Genomic DNA, 18,738 nt, shown 5'->3' with positions numbered 1-18,738 from the left:
GCGAGCACAAGGGCCCAATGTAATAACAGAATAAAGAAAGTGTAGCTGGAGGCACTACACCAGGTTAAAGGGTCGCATGAGCAGAGTTTCAGGAAGCAGGACAACAGACAAATAGGATTAAAAGCAATACCTTCTCCTTACACAAAGCAAATCAATACCTCATCTAAATCCCAACCCTCCCGTTCACTTTGGTGATGTTCTCATGTCTCTCAAATTATCACATGAAACTCTTTACATGATTTGCATTGGTGTAATGGTGAAAGTGTCCTCTCTGAGTCTGGGAGGTCGGTGGTTCAAACCTCAGACGAGTCATGCAAGACTTAAAAATGGTACGTGCTGCTGCCTTGCTTGGCATTCAGCATTTAAAAAGTTAAGAACGTGGACGATCCCCAGAGATTTGCATCCATGGGGAAGAGGAAATTCACGACTGAGTGCTGTGAGAAATGCAGCGCCATTGTTGTGACGTCACTTGTACCCAGAGTGCCCCAGGCAGTGACAGCATTTCACCCAAGCTCAGGAGCTGTGTTTATCTCGTCTAACAGGCCTGTGTTGTGTCATGTCTGTATGTCTGCATGTCTGTGTGTGTGGCAGCTCTACTATGAGTCTAAGATCATGAAAAAAATATACAATTGCACTAAAAGGGCTGAAATGAGATTAAAACCTTTCAGTTGATCATTTGCTCAGTTCATATTTTCATATATATATATATATATATATATATATATATATATACTTATACATATATATATATATATATATATATATATATATATATATATATATATATATATATATATATATATATATATATATATACTTATACATATATAATGAGCCTGGTGTGGCTCAGTGGTTAAGGCAGTGGCTTGGGATCCTTGGGGTCCTGAGTTTGAGCCCCGTTGGCCGCTGAGTTAGCATCAGGGGGGTTGACTCAGCCCGTCATCCTTCTGAAGGTCAGCGAAATGAGCACCAGCATACTGGTAATTATCCCTGCAGGGTCGAAGGCGACGAAAAGGGTTGGCGTCAGGAAGGGCATCTGGCCGTAAAAACATTGCCACAAGAAATGGTACCTTGATTGGAGCTCGCAAAAAAGGTGACTCCTGCTCAGGGATAAAGGCTTTCAAATGGTGGGATGATGATACATATACATATCTACACAAATATACACACATCACAAAATTCAGACAAAACATGGTGGACAGGTTGGGTGTGCGACAAAGAAGAAATGAGTTGCTTTTGGTGAAGATCCGAATCCGGATCCAGATCAAATATATTTTTTTAATTTTTATGTGATTCCTCACCATTGAGAAATGGGGCCAAAAGCGATATACTGAAAACACAATATCTCAAATAGTTGTGGATAGATTATGACAAAACTTGGGGGATGAGTTGGTTCATTAACAAGAACAAACTGATGAGATTTTGGTTCAGGTCTGGATCCAGATCCAGCCGATAAGTTAGATACAAAACGTAAATTGTTCAACTTGGTGGAGGCATGCATTCCACTAAGTGCCGATCTTGTCAGTGGTCGATTTTTTTTTGCGTTTTTTTTTTTTTTCAAAAAGGATCTAAGGGGTAAATTCTAAAGTTCTAATGGATAATTTTAAATGGTTCTAAAGGGTTAAACATAGAAATTGTGGGCACAGTCAGGTGAACTGTCCAAACAAAGGGTTGAATTTGCACACAGGCAAAAAATCATGGATGCATGCATGGCTTCTTTTATATGTAGATGATGTGAAATCCATTCATAATGTGTGGTTCATATTTAACCTGAATCTTGGAGTATAACTCCTTTCTCGATTAGATTTTTTTTTCTTCTTTACAGGAGTGAACCTCAAATAAGCCTGGTGTTGGCGCAGTGGTTAGGGCAGCGGCTTGGGATCCAAAAGGTCCTGAGTTCAAGCCCCGTTGGGCCACTGAATTAATACACCAGGGGGTTGACTCAGCCTGTCATCCTTCCGAGGTCGGCGAAGTGAGTACCAGTGTACTGGGTCGGTGTATACCCCGGTTAAAGTAGGTGTACCATATCCCTGTGTCGTAAGAGGCGACCAGGGTTGCGTCAGGAAGGGCACCCGGCGTAAAACATGTGCCAAATCACTATGCGGATCATATGGATGCTCCGCTGTGGCGACCCCTAACGGGAGCAGCCGAAAGAAGAAGAAGAAGAAGAAGACAGGAGTGAACCTCATGGAAGAACAATATAGAATTGAGAGTGGGACAAACAGAAAGGAAACAAGTAAATAAAAAATAAACATTAAATGTCATCGCCCCGTCATTTTAGTAATTTTTCTGTACGGTGTTAAAGGACTAGCCATATTTATGTACAACTAAAATGGCCGCCAGTCTGCCAGTCGGCCATCTTTATTCAGATCACAAAATAAAGTGAAGTGCACGTGTATCCAATCGTGCACTGTGCTTGTGTCAAGCTTGAACAAAATCGGAGAAATGATGAGGTAGACTTTGAAGTTACAAAATGGCCGCCTGTCAGAGATCTTGGATCTGATGTTGAAAAAAAATGACGTGCATATATATGCGAGCCACCATTCCTTATGTGTCTGCCAAGTTTGAACAACATCGGTAAATGCATGTCCAAGAAATGGTTGAGGACATGTTCGACACTGGGTTATTTTTTTTTACAACTAAAATGGCCGCCAGTCAGCCATCTTTGATCACATTGCAAAACCAAATGATGTGCATATGTATACCATCATGTGTTGTCCTTGTACCAAGTACGAATAAAATCGGTCTATACATGTCTGAAATATGGTTGCAGACACACGCATGCACACATACGAAAATCGAGATCAAGTCCATAAGCCTCACGTTTCCGACCAAGTTCAAGGAGGGGGGGGGTAATAAACAGGAAAAGAGGATCGGGAAGAGTAAAGTAAAAACTGAAACAGGTAAGATGGTTTGGTTAAGAAAGGTTAATGGGGTTAAAAAGATCATGAGTCAGAATTGTGGGATACAAGAGATGGTGGTGCACTGCTTACTTGCAGCCCTGAAGGGAAGAGTGAGACAGAACAGCCTCTGGAAGGTGGTTTTATAGACAGAAGAAATAAGGAATAAAAGTTGAGGAGTGCAGGCAGCCTGCATTTTGGAAGGCTAAACAGGAGGAGGTTACTCCAATAAAGCATGATGCATCCTGGAGTATATAGGGAGGGTGGCCAGACAGAAAGAGCAGAGGGAGCAATATTGGAATTTAAAAAAAGATAGTAGAAAACAGAAAGACCACTGACCTGCTTGCTATGTGAGAGCAACAGACCCTGAGCTTCAGTCTCATCACAGCAGATTCCACAAATTTTGAGAGCTTGAGCTTCCACAGAATCCATGAGAGACAGATGTGATGGTGAGGCGTCTACCCATCGAGGAGAGCAGTACTATATTAAGAGATGGACAAAGGCCTTGCAGACTGTTGGTAGCTTTGATTTTCCATGGAAAGACTTGGATCAACAGCAGTGGCCCAGTCTGTGGCTAGCTTTGGAGGTCAACTTTGGTATGTGGTCAGTCCAGGAAAGTTCATGGCTGATGGTGAGGCCTAAAAGTTCAAGAGACAACCTCTTCTGGAAGATGACCAACGATATAGATCGGTGTGTTTATTTGATGATCCCTTCAGAGCAATAGAGTGAGACTGAGATTTTCCAGGATTGAAGGACATAATCCATATATTCGAGTGCAAAAGGACTAATTATTTCCAAATCAAGGGAGAGATGGAGAGATATGGAGAGATATGGAGAGATATGGAGAGATATGGAGATATATGGAGAGATATAGAGAGATAGAGAGAGATATAGAGAGATATAGAGAGATATAGAGAGATATAGAGAGATATAGAGAGATATAGAGAGATATAGAGAGATATAGAGAGAGAGAGATATAGAGAGAGAGATATATAGAGAGAGAGAGATATAGAGAGAGAGAGATATAGAGAGAGAGAGATATAGAGAGAGAGATATAGAGAGAGAGAGAGATATAGAGAGAGAGAGATATAGAGAGAGAGAGATATAGAGAGAGAGAGATATATAGAGAGAGAGATATAGAGAGAGAGAGATATAGAGAGAGATATAGAGAGAGAGAGAGAGAGAGAGAGATATAGAGATATAGAGATATAGAGATATAGAGATATAGAGATATAGAGATAGAGATATAGAGATAGAGATATAGAGATAGAGATATAGAGATAGAGATATAGAGATAGAGATATAGAGATATAGAGATATAGAGATATAGAGATATAGAGATATAGAGATATAGAGATATAGAGATATAGAGATATAGAGATATAGAGATATAGAGATATATAGATATATATATATAGAGAGAGAGAGAGAGAGAGAGAGAGAGAGAGAGAGAGAGAGAGAGAGAGAGAGAGAGAGAGAGAGAGAGAGAGAGAGAGAGAGAGAGAGAGAGAGATAGATAGCTGCTGTCCAGCAGAGGGATGGGGGGTACTGTTCGACATAATGTGGAGTTGTCTACAAAAAGAGAATGAAAGTTGTCCAACACATCAGAGGTCATTTATTTGATGAGGAATAGGACTGGGTCCAAAACACTACCTCAGAGAACTCCAGGTTCCACTGGTAGAGGGTGTGGAGAGGGTTCCATTGATGACAACATGTTGCCTGAATAAATAACAAGCTGGTCTTTTGCTTAATTCAGTTCCGTTGTTCAGATTTCATCTGAATGTTTGGTTGCAACTCAGCTCTCATTCAGTTTTCACCTGAACCTGTTTATTGCTAAGCTTATTATTAAAGCCTATCATCTGTAATTACAGGATAGACGTTTTCAGTGACCATAAATCTAACAACGAACCACAATTTCACCTTTCTTATTATCCCACTGGAAGCCATCTTGATCTTTGTCACGTGCTTTGAGCAGATCAGAAAAACGTGATCATGTGTATTAGTTCCAAACAAAGCAAAGGCAAATCCCCCAAAAAATGGATCTACAAATTTTACTCCACTGTCTGTAAGCAAAAGTCCAAATGAAATTTGAACCACGATTGGATCCACTGGTTTACTGTAGTAGTTACCCCACGCAAGTGGGGTGAAGCAATATTGGTTCATGACTGTTCATCTCTCTGTCTGTCTGTCTGTCTGTCTGTCTGTCTACAAACATCAGTTTATGATCAAGGAACAACGTATTTCAATTGAATGTTATATTTTGAACATGAATCGGAAAACAAACCTTTACTTTAGCACTACTTTGGCTCTAAATTTGGATGGATAGCACATGCGCAGAGAAGAGTGAGATATTTTTACTCTGTCTGCCCACGTGGCAGTCAAACAAAATTGAAAATCATTCCCAACAGGAAACTTACTGTTTTTAAGGATGCCACAAATGACACAAACAACAGGCATGGAGAACTAATGCAACGTGTTAGATAGGGTGGTGTAGTAGCCACTGCATCAATGGTAGTAAAACGGTGGTAAACTTCCACAATGATTTTTTTTTATATATGACCTTTACCATTTTTATTAGTCTCCGTTGGACTGAGTCCAAAACGGGGGCTTATGGATTTGGTCTCAATTTTCGTGTCCATGCATGCGTGCGTCGGCAATCATATCTCAGACATGTATGGACCGATTTTATTCCTACTTGGCACAAAGACAACACATTATGGTATACAAATGCATATAATCTTGTTTCACGATGTGATCAATGATGGTCGACTGGTGGCCATTTTAGTCGTAAAAAAAAAAACAACCCCGGTGACAAACACGTCCCCAACCATTTCTTGGACATGCATTTACCGATGTTAATCAAACTTGGCACACTGATAATGAATGATGGCTCACATAAGCACGCCATTTTGTTTCAACATCAGATCCAAGGTGGCCGACTGGTGGCCATTTTGTCACTTAAATGTGTCCCCAACTATTTCTCAGACATGCATGGTCTGATTTTGTTCAAACGTGGCACAAGCACAGTACACGATGGCATACATGTGCTTCTCACTTTATTTTGTGATCTGATCAAAGATGGCCGACTGGTAGACTGGCAGCCATTTTAGTTGCACATAAAAATGGGCTCACCCTTTCACTCCATGCAGCAAAATTACTAAAACAATGGGTGCTATGACATTTTCTGTCTTTATTATTGTTTTATTTCAATTGAATTGTATACTTGAGCACTGGCGAACACAAATTGCCTTCTTGTCACTTACAATAACCTCTAGTTTTGCAGTGTTTGGACATGTTAAATAAGGTGGTGTGTAAGACTGCTTCAATATCGCTAAACTTCCAGAATGTTTTTTTTTTTTTAAATCAACATTTAAATCATTATTTTACTTCAATTGAATTATACAACTGAACACTTCTTGGGGTAATGTTTTCTATGAACTCTCCATTTCCTTCTAGTTTGCCTTCAATATATCTCAAAATCCAGCTTTTTTGAGACAAAATATATATTTATGTGCACTATTAAAATACTCATGACTCTCTAAAATAATACGTTATATGATAAAAAAAAGTGTAGTTTACTACAAAGTGCTGATACAGAAAGTTTGTCATTGTAAAAAAAACAAAAAACAGGGGATGTATAAAGAATTGTATCATCTGCTCTCGCACACAGCCGTGGCATGTCAGTTGAACCTGATTAAAGGTATCCAGCATAAATACATTCCAAGTGTATTTGAGAAACACCATTAAAGTCACAAACTGAACAAAAGCAAGAGAATGTCATTCCATCCTGAGGACTGGGTTTGTTAAATTTGTTTTTTTCCAAGTCACACGCTAATGAGCTGTGCAGTGTGCTATGTGTATTCTGCATGCCTGTTATGCCTTCCTTCCTTCCTTTTAATAATCCACTCTTCATTAAACCTACATGACAAAATGAGGATCAAGTGTGACATGGACGATTTATGGGCAGTCACGTGGTCCATGTGTGCATAAAGTCGGTGTCATTGTGTGTACACACTTTGACAGTACGTACACTATGTATAATCTTTGTCTTTTATCCATTCAATTTTGTTTTTTGATTTTACTTTATTCTGCCTGATGAGGCAGATAATTTGCCTCTGTGCTGCTCTATTTTTCAGCATGCACTTTTGGGTATGTCACTCATGTTGCGATGGCTCGTAGCAACACATTTGGCCTTAAGAAGTACCTTGTACCAAAGTTAAAAAAAATAATTATGGAGTTGTTTAAATTACATTTGGTGTGTCTATCAGTTTTACAGACACATCTTCACTGTACTGAATATACTATTAACTCCCAGCAGGCCACCACTGACACCGATTGTTAAATCAGACTTCCTGCTGCACCCAGGGGTACCTCATTTAACACATGTATCGAGCAAGAAGGATATTCTGCCGAACATCGTAATAATGAATTAAATCACACACACACACACACACACACACACACACACACACACACACACACACACACACACACACACACACACACACACACACACACACACACACACACACACACACACACACACACACACACACACACTGGAAGTTGTCATATTCAACAGTGTTGATCATTGCAGAAATGCTCTTTGGGAAAGGATTACAAAGGAGGGAAAGCAAGGCAAAATAAATCCTATAAAACTAAGCATTAAAGATCTCAAGAACGAAATAAAATAAAAACTCAAACACACCTAATGGTCCAAGGAGGCCCAAACATATCTCCCATAAAAATGCAAGCCGGCCCTCCTCATCCGGCCCTTGCAACAACATTGAAATAGAAATTTGAAAAAAACAACAAAGTCTTCATATATTTGAAGTGTTTGTTATTCTTTTTAAATTTGTATTTGGTTTCTGGTTCCGGTTTTTGAAGGACAGCTGGTTCTCTCCAGGGGGCTCCGCAGTCTTTCTCAAAGATAAGTTTCCAGTCGTTGTTTGTTGCGTTTTGACTGTTTATTTTGTTGCGTCCATGTTTACTGTGTGTTCCTAGTTCGGTTTTGTTTCAAAACTTGCGGTTTTTGGTGAGTTTTCTTCGGCTTGTCATAGCGGGTTTTCCTGAGGCCTACCCGTCTTCCCGTCAATCTGCACGATCGTGTTTATTTGTATTTTCTCCTTATTACAATCAGTTTTTATCTTCTCCATTTTTCCCTCCACCCTCCTTCTATCCTTCCCAACTATACCCTGTGTTTCACGTCTTAAAATGCAAAAAATACAACAAAAAATACCTTTTTCCTTCTCACCTCATACCCCATGTCACCATGTGACTTCCTGGACCAACTCTTCTTCCTCCTTCTTCTGCCAATCTACCACCATGTTCTTTCTACTTTTGCTGACCCACAATCACCATTCACCTTCGTAAATTTTTCTTCAACTTTTCCTCTACCTAATCTTACGTAGTCTTTACAAAAAAAAAAAAAAAAAATCTTTATTGGTTCACGAGCGCCAGCCAGAGTGACCACTATATTCGTTATGTCTGTGTGTCCGTCTGTCCAGAACATAACTCTTTGATGGACTTTGATCCGATCTTGATGAAACTTGGTTATGTGTTCGATATCAATGTCGAGTTGTGTTTTCCTGGATGAGGGCGTGGCTCCACCCATTGAGGGCGGAGCCACGCCCCAAAATAGCCATTTTTAAGGGGGTCGTCAGATTAAAAATATATCTTCTCTGAGGGAATTGACTGAATGGAATGGGTTCTTAGGTATTTGAATAGAAAAATGAATTATCTACAACTTGTCGTTGTCCGATTTTTCATTTTCGTCCCAAGGTCAAAGTCACAAGGTCAAAAACTTAGAAAATTGCGAATTTTGACATAAAAATCATACGACCGCCCAAACTTTGAGAGCTCAGATGACAATATTTTTTTATGCATAATCTTGAGGTCATTCCCCACTGAAAGTCTTGAAACCATTTTGCTCTATCTTGAACACCTTGCCGTAGCGCCCCTTTCAAGTTTGTTTTTACGCTAATTTCATCAAAGTATGGATAATCCGAGGAGTGCGAAATGCCATATAGCCTATATGACGTTATGTTGTTCCTGGAATGTTCCAGAGGAAGTTTTGCGCCAAAGGTCATAATCCTTGACCTTTGACCTTTAAAGGCCACAAAGTTCAAATTTTCAAAGTTGTGGGAATTGAACCGGGTTGTCAACCTTCTTCGACGAACTAACTCCATTAAGCTATAGCTCATATCCTGTTTCCTTATTTTAATGTCCACCACATTGTTTTGTGACCTTTAAAGGTTATGCAAAGGTCAAATTTTGAAAGTTGTTGAACGAAACCGGGTTTTCGACCTTTTTCAGCTGATGATTGAAGGCCACTATAATTAATTATGACTTGGTCAAAAATTATCACATTGTCTCATCCTTGACTTCTGAAACAATCTACATCATCAAATACCGCTCGTGAACCATCGTCGTCTTCAGACTTGTTCTTTTCACTTCTCACCTTCCACCTCCCGTAACCACGTGATTTCTCAACACCTATTTCGTCTTCCTGTAAGTTTTGCTGACCTGCCATCTTCCTCCTAATTTAGCCGATCCAAATTCACCATACACCTTCACAATTTTTTTCTTCAACCTTTCCTTTATCAAATCATTAATAAAAAAAAAGTGTCTTCAAATATTTCAACTTCTTCTTTCACATGTGTGGTTCTCGAAATTGTATCACAATTCACTACTCTTCTGCTTCTTCTTCAAAAGACCTTTCCTTTCGTTTTCAATTTGACCTTTCCTTCATCCCATGTCTTGAACATCCCACTATAACAACTTTCTTTTCTCCATTCTCTGAATTCACTTTTATTGCATCCCTCACATAATGTCTTTAATCACATCTCTGACTTAAAAAAAAATTCAATCCCAGTTTCAAATGCATGTTCGTGTTCCATAAATCATCCTTTTTTTCAAACTTCAGTGTCAATTAAAACCACATCCTTAAATCTACCTTCTCCAAAGCCCTCACCTGCTATGCCCTCCTTACCCCTCCCATCTTGCTCCTCATCTGACCTCTGCTCTTATTGTCTTCTGCTTTAGTATCAGCTCCTCCTCTGTTGTCCCAAAGTGTGTAGTATTCTAACATCTGTGGGCTCCATTCTAACCTAACAGATATCTCACTCTCTCAATCAGTACACTCAACATTTCAAACATGCTCTTTCTTTCCTCTCATACCCTCCCCCCCACTCTTCCCAACTCTCCCTTCTTCAGCATACCACGACCAAGTCTCATCCTTCCCCTCTCCCCACCTCTCCCATTGCAATCTCTCCCCTTGGCCATGCCTGCTCTCAACGTCTCCCCTCCCCCCTCAAAGTTTCCCTCTCACCCCTCCCTCTCAAAGCAACTTTCACACTCTTCCTCCTCCAAGCTTCCCTTTCACCTTTCTCAAAAACTCCCCCCTCACCCATCTCCCTCAACTCTCCCTCTCACCCTTCTCCCTACAATCTCCCCCCCACATCCCGCTTCACAACATTGCCCCCTCACATCCAAAAAGCTGCCTCCTTCCCCTACCCTCTCTCTCCCGTCTCATTCCTCCAACTCCTCCAATATTCAATTTCCCTCTGCCCCCCCCACTTTTATGACTCCCCACTGTGCCTCATCCCATCACCACTGAGCCTTTTCTTGTCCTCATCAGGTCCTCTCTCTGAGCTCTTCGGCATTCCCCTACACTCTGTCAACAACTCTCTCTACCTTCCTCCCCTCCTCTCTCATCCTACCATCCCACTCCCCTCTCCTGCACCCAAAAACTCTTGTCTTGTCCCTCCCTCTTCTTTAACAGTTTGGATCTCAAACATCCGGGGCCTTTGCTCAAACCTGAAAGATCTGAAAACAGTGATTCCATTCAGGTCGCCGCTGATAAACCAGACTTAATCTGCTGAAGAGAAACTTTCCTCATTCAAGATCTCTCTGACTCCCTAGTAGATCTCCCTGGTTACTCCCTCCTCTGGAATGACAGACCTCAGCTTTGTCCTGGTGGTGGAGTTGCTCTCTTCATCAAAAACTCTATTTCTCATTTTCCATGCACTCCCCTCACTCTCCCAAACCCCCAGGAATGCCTTTGGCTATGGCTTCCCCTCCACTCCCACCTCTTGTTTATATGTGTGTTATACTGTCCACCAAACAGTGATGACCCTATTTACACCTCGCTTGCCAAAAGCATGGACCAACTTCTATCCTCTCATCCCAACTCTCTCTTCCTCATATGTCGTGACCTCAATTGCCATTGTGCCAGTTGGCTGGGTGTGGGTACCTCCTTCACCTACCATGGCTTTTCAGCAAAAGACTTCTGCAACTCAATGGAACTGACACAATCTGTCCATTTCCCGACCCGGATCTCAACCACCGGTATTCCATCTATTCTGGATACTCATAAATTCTCATAAATTTCATATTCTCATAAATTTGCTCTCTTCTCATGCATAGATTTATCCCATGTTGGCTTCAGTTGTCCTACCCTTCCTCCCGCCAATGGTATGTTGAAGCTTGCGGGGAAGCAGTTGTCCTGAAACAACTTGTCTTCGCCTCATGGAAGGCAAATCCAACTGAAGGCAATCTCAGTTCCTGCCAAGAAGCTTGGAACAAGTTTGTGTCTACCCTCAGAAGAGCCAGAAAACAACATCTTTCTAAGCTCAAGTCTGAACTCTCAAACCTCTCTCCCTCCTCCAAATCCTGGTGGCATCTAATCATTGGCTGCCATATGTTCCCCCTCCATCACCTCCATTACATCAAATGGCCACACAGCTGACACTGCATGTGAAAAGGCTGAATGTCTCAATTCCGTGTTTGCTTCTGAATCTTGTATCCCAAACCGATCATTTTCTATACCCATCTTACCCAGTCACACCCAGCTGTTCCTGGACTCTGTATACTTTACTCCTGACAAGGTGGAGATTTTGCTATCAAACCTCAACTCTGATTCTGCAACCAGTCCAGACTGCATCAGCCTATTTGTCATAAAAACCTGCTTTGCTGCTGTTGCTCCCCCCCCCCCTCTCTCTGTTCTATTCACCCTCTCATTTGCTCAAGGTCATCTGCCATCTGCTTGGAAATCAGCAAACATTATTGCCCTGCATAAAAAGGTGCAAAAACAGATCCTTGCAACTACAGACCAATCAGCCTTCTGCCAGTCATCAGCAAGGTTATGGAATTCATCATCGCTTCCGATATTAAATCTTTCCTCTTTTCCAATGGCTTGATTTCCAATCATCAATTTGGATTTAGACAAGGTCACTCTACTTTGAACTTACTGCTCCTGCTTTTCCAACAATAGATGGAGGTCCACAATGCCAGACATAAGATCAGAGCCATCTCCATAGACACATCGCATGCCTTCAATACGGCCTGGCACCCTGCCCTGCTCACCAAATTCTCTTCCTATGGTATCCAAGGCCATCTCCACTACTGGCGTGCAGACTTCCTCTCCTGTTGCAGTCACCGTGTGGCCCTTAATGGAATTCTCTCATGCCCTCTTCCTGTCCAGGCTGGAGTTCCTCAAGGTAGCATTCTGGGCCCTGTACTTTTACCGGTTTTCATCAATGATCCCTCCGACTTGCTGAAAATTCCCTTTATCTCTTGGCTGGTGCCTCCACCCGATGGCGCACCATCTATCATCCCTCAAACCGGCAAGCAGCAGCTTTTTCACTCTCTGCAGATCTGGATAAAATCACAAGATGGTCAAACACTTGGAACATGTCTTTCAACCCTGACAAATCTCACACTCTCACTGTGTCTCTCCAAAAGGACAGTCTGGAACCCCCCCCCCCCCCCACATCTACTTTCTCAAAAGTCCTCTTGAAGAAGTCCTTTCATTCCAACTTTTGGGCCTCATTGTATGCCATGATCTTTCCCGGGAAGCCACATTTCCAAGCTGGCCTCCAAAGGCAGTCACGGACTGGGCATTGTCCATCTTGCAAAGTCCTTCCTTGGCACACCTGAGCGCATAACCACGTACAAAGCTTTCATCTGCAGCCTGATGGAGTACTGCTCTCCCCTCTTGGCTGGTGCTACGCCTCTCACCTTTCTTGGCTTCACGCTGTGGAAACCAAGGCTTTTAGGATCATTGGTATCTCCCGCGATGAGGCTGAGTCTTTGGGTCTCACTCACCACAGGCAGATCGGTGGTCTTTCTGTCTTGTATTGTGTCCTCTCTGGCCTCGCTCCCCCCCCCACTCTGTCTGCTATCTGTCCCACCCATATTTCCACAGGGCGCTCAAGTTCCGCCAACAACCCCCTTCTGGTGAAATTACCAAAATCAAGAATCACTGCTCACCTTCATTCCTCTTTTTTCCCACCTTTGGAACAAACTCCCACACTCTCTTCAATCCTACTCTTCCCTTCAGGTCTTCAAAACAGCTGTTCACCACCATCTCTTATCTTCCCCAATCCAAAACAATGATCTTTTCTACCCCTGTGAATCCACCCCAAACCCACCTCCTTCAAATTTCCAGTTTTCCTTCCTGAAAGTCCCTGTCGTGTCCATCTTGTTACCCCATGTACCCCGCCCCCTTCCACAGATCTCCTCAAGTGTGTATTCCCCACTGTTTTGTGCTTTCCTCTCCCGTCCCTCTTGTCTCCTGCTCCCCTTGTTATACATTCTGTGTGTTAGCTCTTATACCAGCCTTGATTTTGTATATATTTCAATTAAAAAACAAAATAAATTAACTTTGCCCAAATAAAAATCCAATAAGAATTGTCCAAAATAGGACAAGAGAGAAATCCAACAGACAAGCCAGTAGGCGACATGGCTGCTCGCTCTAGATGGAAAGCTGGCTGACGCGACTAGCCGATATTCATGTACATGCTATCAATCAATTTCATTCTTTGACAATCGAATGGCCACGGCACGATGATCAGAGTACAAATTAGCGAAAGTTAGAGTATGCATGTATTGGAGATTTTCGTAATTTGTATGTACAGTCCACAATAAGTGTACGATGTAGGATAAAGTATTTTAGCTGTTGCTAAGCAACGGAGGTGTGCATAGCAACCATTCATTTTTGTGTACATGCTAGCCACATTGTACACATTTCACCAAAATTTCATCAAAATCAGACTCTTTCTCTTAGAGATATTCGCAATTAACCGTTTCTGAAATGTTCGACATGTACTCGCCCAAAACCTATCTCCTCCTACAAATATTTTTTGTTAGGGCTGCAAATTGGCATGAAGGGAGCTAGATAGATTGTGCACAGAAATCTAAGCTTCGATTTTTGGAATTTCTTTTCCGATTTTTTGACAACTTCAAAGGGCCGTTGCTATGCCGTTGCTAGGGCCCGGGGTCCCATATTCGAAAGCACACGATTCCCAGAAATATTGGTCCTACCTACCAAATTTCATTGGAATCAGTTGAGTGGTTTAGCCCCGAGGCTTGACGAAAGTTTCGCGGACAGACAGACAGATGGAAATGTCCAGAATAAGGGTACTCTAGCGAGAAGCTAAAAATGCTATCAAGTTCTCATGAGGCCCAGGCATAAATCTAAGAAGTCTGACAAGGTGGTGCAGATGCAGTGCACTTGCCTTTGAGCATCCAAAATCGAATAAAATGTAGGAATGGTGCTTTGCAGGCAGGTCATTGCATCACAAAGTACACCATCTCCGAGATGGACATGAAGCCAGGTATCCTTCCGCTACCATTAGCTGGTGGACGTTAAAGATCCCATAAATCCTACATTTAAAAGTCGGTTCGGGTTTTGCATCAAAAATGCTGAACATATCTTTTAATGAAGAATCGGCAAGTTTTTGCCAGCAACCTGGTCAAATTCTGAAATCCTTCCCTAACTTTGGCTGGTAATGTAATGGCAAACTACTCAGTGTTTTCTTTGTCAGAAGACTGCTTCAGAAGCACATTTATCCTGGCCTTACAGGGTATGGTATATGATGATGATGATGATGATGATGATGATGATGATGATGATGATGATGATCATAAATCTATGCAAGAAAGGAGAACCCATCAGGCCCAAACATAAATTTGAAAACAAAGGAGGACCAAAAGATGAGCTTCATAACAAAATTATAAAAACAATATGGATTGAAGTGTCCTCACCCGAAGCTCCCTGCAAAAATTATAATCAAGTGTGAGTGAAAGAATTTATTTCAAAAACAGCGATGCAACAAAAATAAATCCGACAAACCTGTGCGTGTTTGAGTCATTGTACTGATAATGGATACAATCTTTATGTTAAGAGAACCCAGTGATAAGCTCCTGAAGATCTGCCAACATGTATAAACCATGTAATCTGAAATCAAAATGCGTAACATGATTCTCAAAAAGGAAACCACTGAGCGTGCAGCCGACATTCAAATGCATTTGACAAAATTTGGAAATTCTTATCGAAATAGACCAGCCTTCGGACTTTCCTCGGAGGCTAATGTATCAAAGATGACAATGCCATTGGTTTCAACCACAATGTTCCCATTGTGTCTGGCACAAAGAAGTGTGTACGGTTTTTTTGTGTGTCTATAACTGCTGAACGTGCCTCCAAACAAGGCAATCTACGATTCCGCACAAGCAATGTCAAAGCCCGTGTGGGTCTGTGTTGCTTGTTGCGAGGTTAGAGGTCAGAAATTCAATTCCACACCGTCGACAGCAGCAGTTAATACCCAGCAGTAACCCGGACACCAGGCAGCGACAGCCGCTGGGAAAACAAGTGAAATTCGGGCCAAAACCCAAATGCCACAAGCCGTTAGTAGCATGTAAAGTGATATTTGGAATGTTTTTTTGCATGCAACGTGCATAGCCAAACGATGTCTCATGCGGCACCAAATCGAGCTGACACCATCACGCTCCAGCAAACCCTCAAGTCCCCACTTGCTCATCCAGGCAAAAAAGTTCTCCCTCTTTGAATGTGCCCGTTGCCTTGGAAAACTTTTTGGTGTCAGAAATAGGCTTCAGAGAGGTTGATCATGTTTATTATTGCAGAAAGTGAGAACAGTCTTCGTCACAGGATAACAGAGTCGTCACCTTGGCTTCCTTCTAACCTGGTGCACTTTTGTTGTCTGCTAGTATATGTTTGATTTGAGTGCTTAATTAATAAAGAAATGCACATACATGTTGACCTCCATGGTATATATTTGAATTTCTTTGCTCTAGCATCAGATGTGTTGTGATCGAATGAAGTGGATCACAATATGTTAGCTAAGAATGATAAAATATCACAGCGGCCTTTCTCTGGGAATTGTGCTGCATGTTCCATACCAATTGTATGTTGGGACATACTTCGATAATGAATCAATTACAGGACTCACAATTTCTTGAAAAATAATTTTGGATCATTCGAGGAGTTGGAAGGAGTTACCTTTTTCCTCTTCGCTCTGCAAGTGCAATTGCTATGCTAGTTCGATTCTTATTTAAGGTAACAAGGTGAAGAGGAGAGTATATTTGAAACGTGCAAATTCAGTATGCTAAAGGTCTCATTATAACATGTTCTTGGCCACAAAGTGTCTGTATAAATCCTGGGTGTTTATTCGCAGATTTTAACACCATCTGATGATAACTGGTTCAAAATAGATGTGTACATTTAGTTAGCACCAAAATATATTTTTACCTCGACCACCGAAGGTGGATGGAGGTTGTGTTTTCACTCTTGTTTGTCTGTCTATGAGCATGATATCTCAAAAATTTATGGACGGATTCGGACAAAACTTGGTGAACAGGTTGCATGTGTGACAAGGACAAATTGATTCAGTCTTGCATCCGGATCCGAGATCCAGATCCGGATCCGAGAAATTTTTATTTTTTATTGGTGATTATTCCTTATTGAGAGACGGGACCAAAAACCATATACAGCACAATATCTCAAAAAGTTGTGAATCAATTCGTACAAAATTTAGCGGATGAGTTGGTTAAGTGACAAGAACAAGCCGATTTGATTTTGGTTCAGGTTCAGATCCAGAATCGGCCCACCAATGGGAAACAAAACGTAAACTGTTCAACCTGGCAGCGGTACGCGCTTTATCGAGTGCCATTATAGTTTGTAAAATAACTGTTTTTGTTTTTGTTTTTTATACACTACGAATCATACTTGTAGCTTTTAATGTACGAAACACCAACTTCTTAATTCCAATCTAAAAGTATGGTAAATATAACTTAAAGGAAAAAAAAACCCATTTTCTTTAATTTTAAGAAAACCACTTTTTTCACTAACGATGTCTTGATGTATTGTAAAGGAAAAAAGGGGGTTTCTTGGACTCTTGTGAACATCTCATTTTGAACACCCCTCAAACTATTTTCCAATGAAATAATCTACCAACATTATATTTATTATATCAATGATTGTACATGAGTATTGGTAAAGCACCATTTATGGAAAAAAAATTGCACAACATTTGACCCGCCCCACCTCGATCCCATCGTCCCCCAACATCCTCGACATACCCACTATATATTATATATATACAAACCCACTATATTATATACACCACTATATTCCCTTTGCATTCTCTGTTTTTCAACTTCCTTTGGGCTTATCTCCTCCCAATCATCTTTCAATTTCCTCCATTACCTTTATTAATCACTGTGTTTAAGGCTCATGAAAGAGCTATTCGGAGAGATAATTGTACTTTTACGTGGATTACAAGGACAGAATTAGACAATAAACAGGCTGTCAGGATAGCCTCGAGATATGCGCACTCAACTTTGCAGAACTTCAATCTCAACCCAGCTACAAACTGTCACCCAGGTGCTTTGCATGTGCAACGAGGCAAAACATGTGTGCCGTCCATCTGAAGGACATTAAACCGACGTCTTATGACATGGTTTCATGAGGACTTAAAGATTCCAGGTGTCTTTCCTGAAGAGTAGGCGAGTTATCATCATCAACCCGACCAGATTATAAATTCCTGCCTTCGTCACCTTCCAGCCATCAGGCCAACTAGGAGGAGGAGGAGATTGGGACCACACTCTGTGTGGAGCGTTGGTGCTGCTTAAGCAGTCTCCTTGGCTATTGGGCACAATCCTGGTCGCCACTCCGACACAGGATACCAGCATGCTGGCACTCATTTTGCCGACCACAGGAGGATGACAGGCAGAGTTAACCCCACCTGGTATTAATTCAACAGCTGAGCGGGATTTGAACTCCAGACCCTAGGATCCAAAGCCCACCACCAAACCCATTAAACCAACACCAGGCAGGCCAACTAGCTGGTTGATGAAAGTCTTTAATGGGTGAAACATTTTCTTTGGCTAATCCACAATAAGCTGGGAATAATTGGGGGCAGTAGTGAAGGAGAGAAAGAGAGAGAAAGAGAAAGAGAAAGAGAAATATTAAAAAATATATATATATATATATATATATATATATATATATATATATATATATATATATATATATATATATATATATATATATATATATATATATATATATATATACAGTGGGGAGAACAAGTATTTGATATACTGCTGATTTTGCAGGTTTTCCCACTTACAAAGCACGTAGAGGTCTGTAATTTTTATCATAGGTACAGTTCAACTATGAAAGACAGAATCTAAAACAAAAATCCTGAAAATCACATTGTTTGATTTTTAAATAATTAATTTGCATTTTATTGCATGAAATAAGTATTTGATACATCAGAAAAACAGAACTTAATATTTGGTACAGAAACCTTTGTTTGCAATTACAGAGATCAGACGTTTCCTGTAGTTCTTAACCAGGTTTGCACAGACTGCAGCAGGGATTTTGGCCCACTCCTCCATACAGATCTTCTCCAGATCCTTCAGGTTTCGGGGCTGTCACTGGGCAACACAGACTTTCAGCTCCCTCCAATGATTTTCTATTGGGTTCAGGTCTGTAGACTGGCTAGGCCACTCCAGGACCTTGAGATGCTTCTTA

The 18,738-nt window shown here is 41.2% G+C and overlaps 1 protein-coding gene across 5 annotated transcripts in view; it reads right to left on the bottom strand.

Moving 5' to 3' along the window:
- LOC147018910 (uncharacterized) overlaps positions 1-18,738 on the bottom strand; it is a 295,213-nt gene that overhangs the window by 158,494 nt on the left and 117,981 nt on the right. Inside the window, exon 1 of one of the 5 annotated variants that reach the window (XR_015062582.1) lies at positions 8,140-8,171. The exons of 3 other annotated variants lie outside the window; for them this stretch is intronic. Coding sequence is in view for 1 of the 2 variants with exons in the window: in XM_085899022.1 (XP_085755148.1) it covers positions 8,155-8,166 (12 nt within the window). In the remaining variant the exon portion in view is untranslated. Of the gene's footprint in view, positions 1-8,139; positions 8,180-18,738 lie in introns of those variants that run through there. One more of the 5 variants, XM_085899022.1, reaches the window with a different exon arrangement.

Source organism: Eptatretus burgeri, chromosome 10 (genome assembly GCF_056783735.1).
Source record: "Eptatretus burgeri isolate ZD-2024b chromosome 10, Ebu_testis_v1, whole genome shotgun sequence".
Classification (NCBI taxonomy): Eukaryota; Metazoa; Chordata; class Myxini; order Myxiniformes; family Myxinidae; genus Eptatretus; species Eptatretus burgeri.
This window is presented reverse-complemented; position numbering and strand designations above follow the sequence as displayed.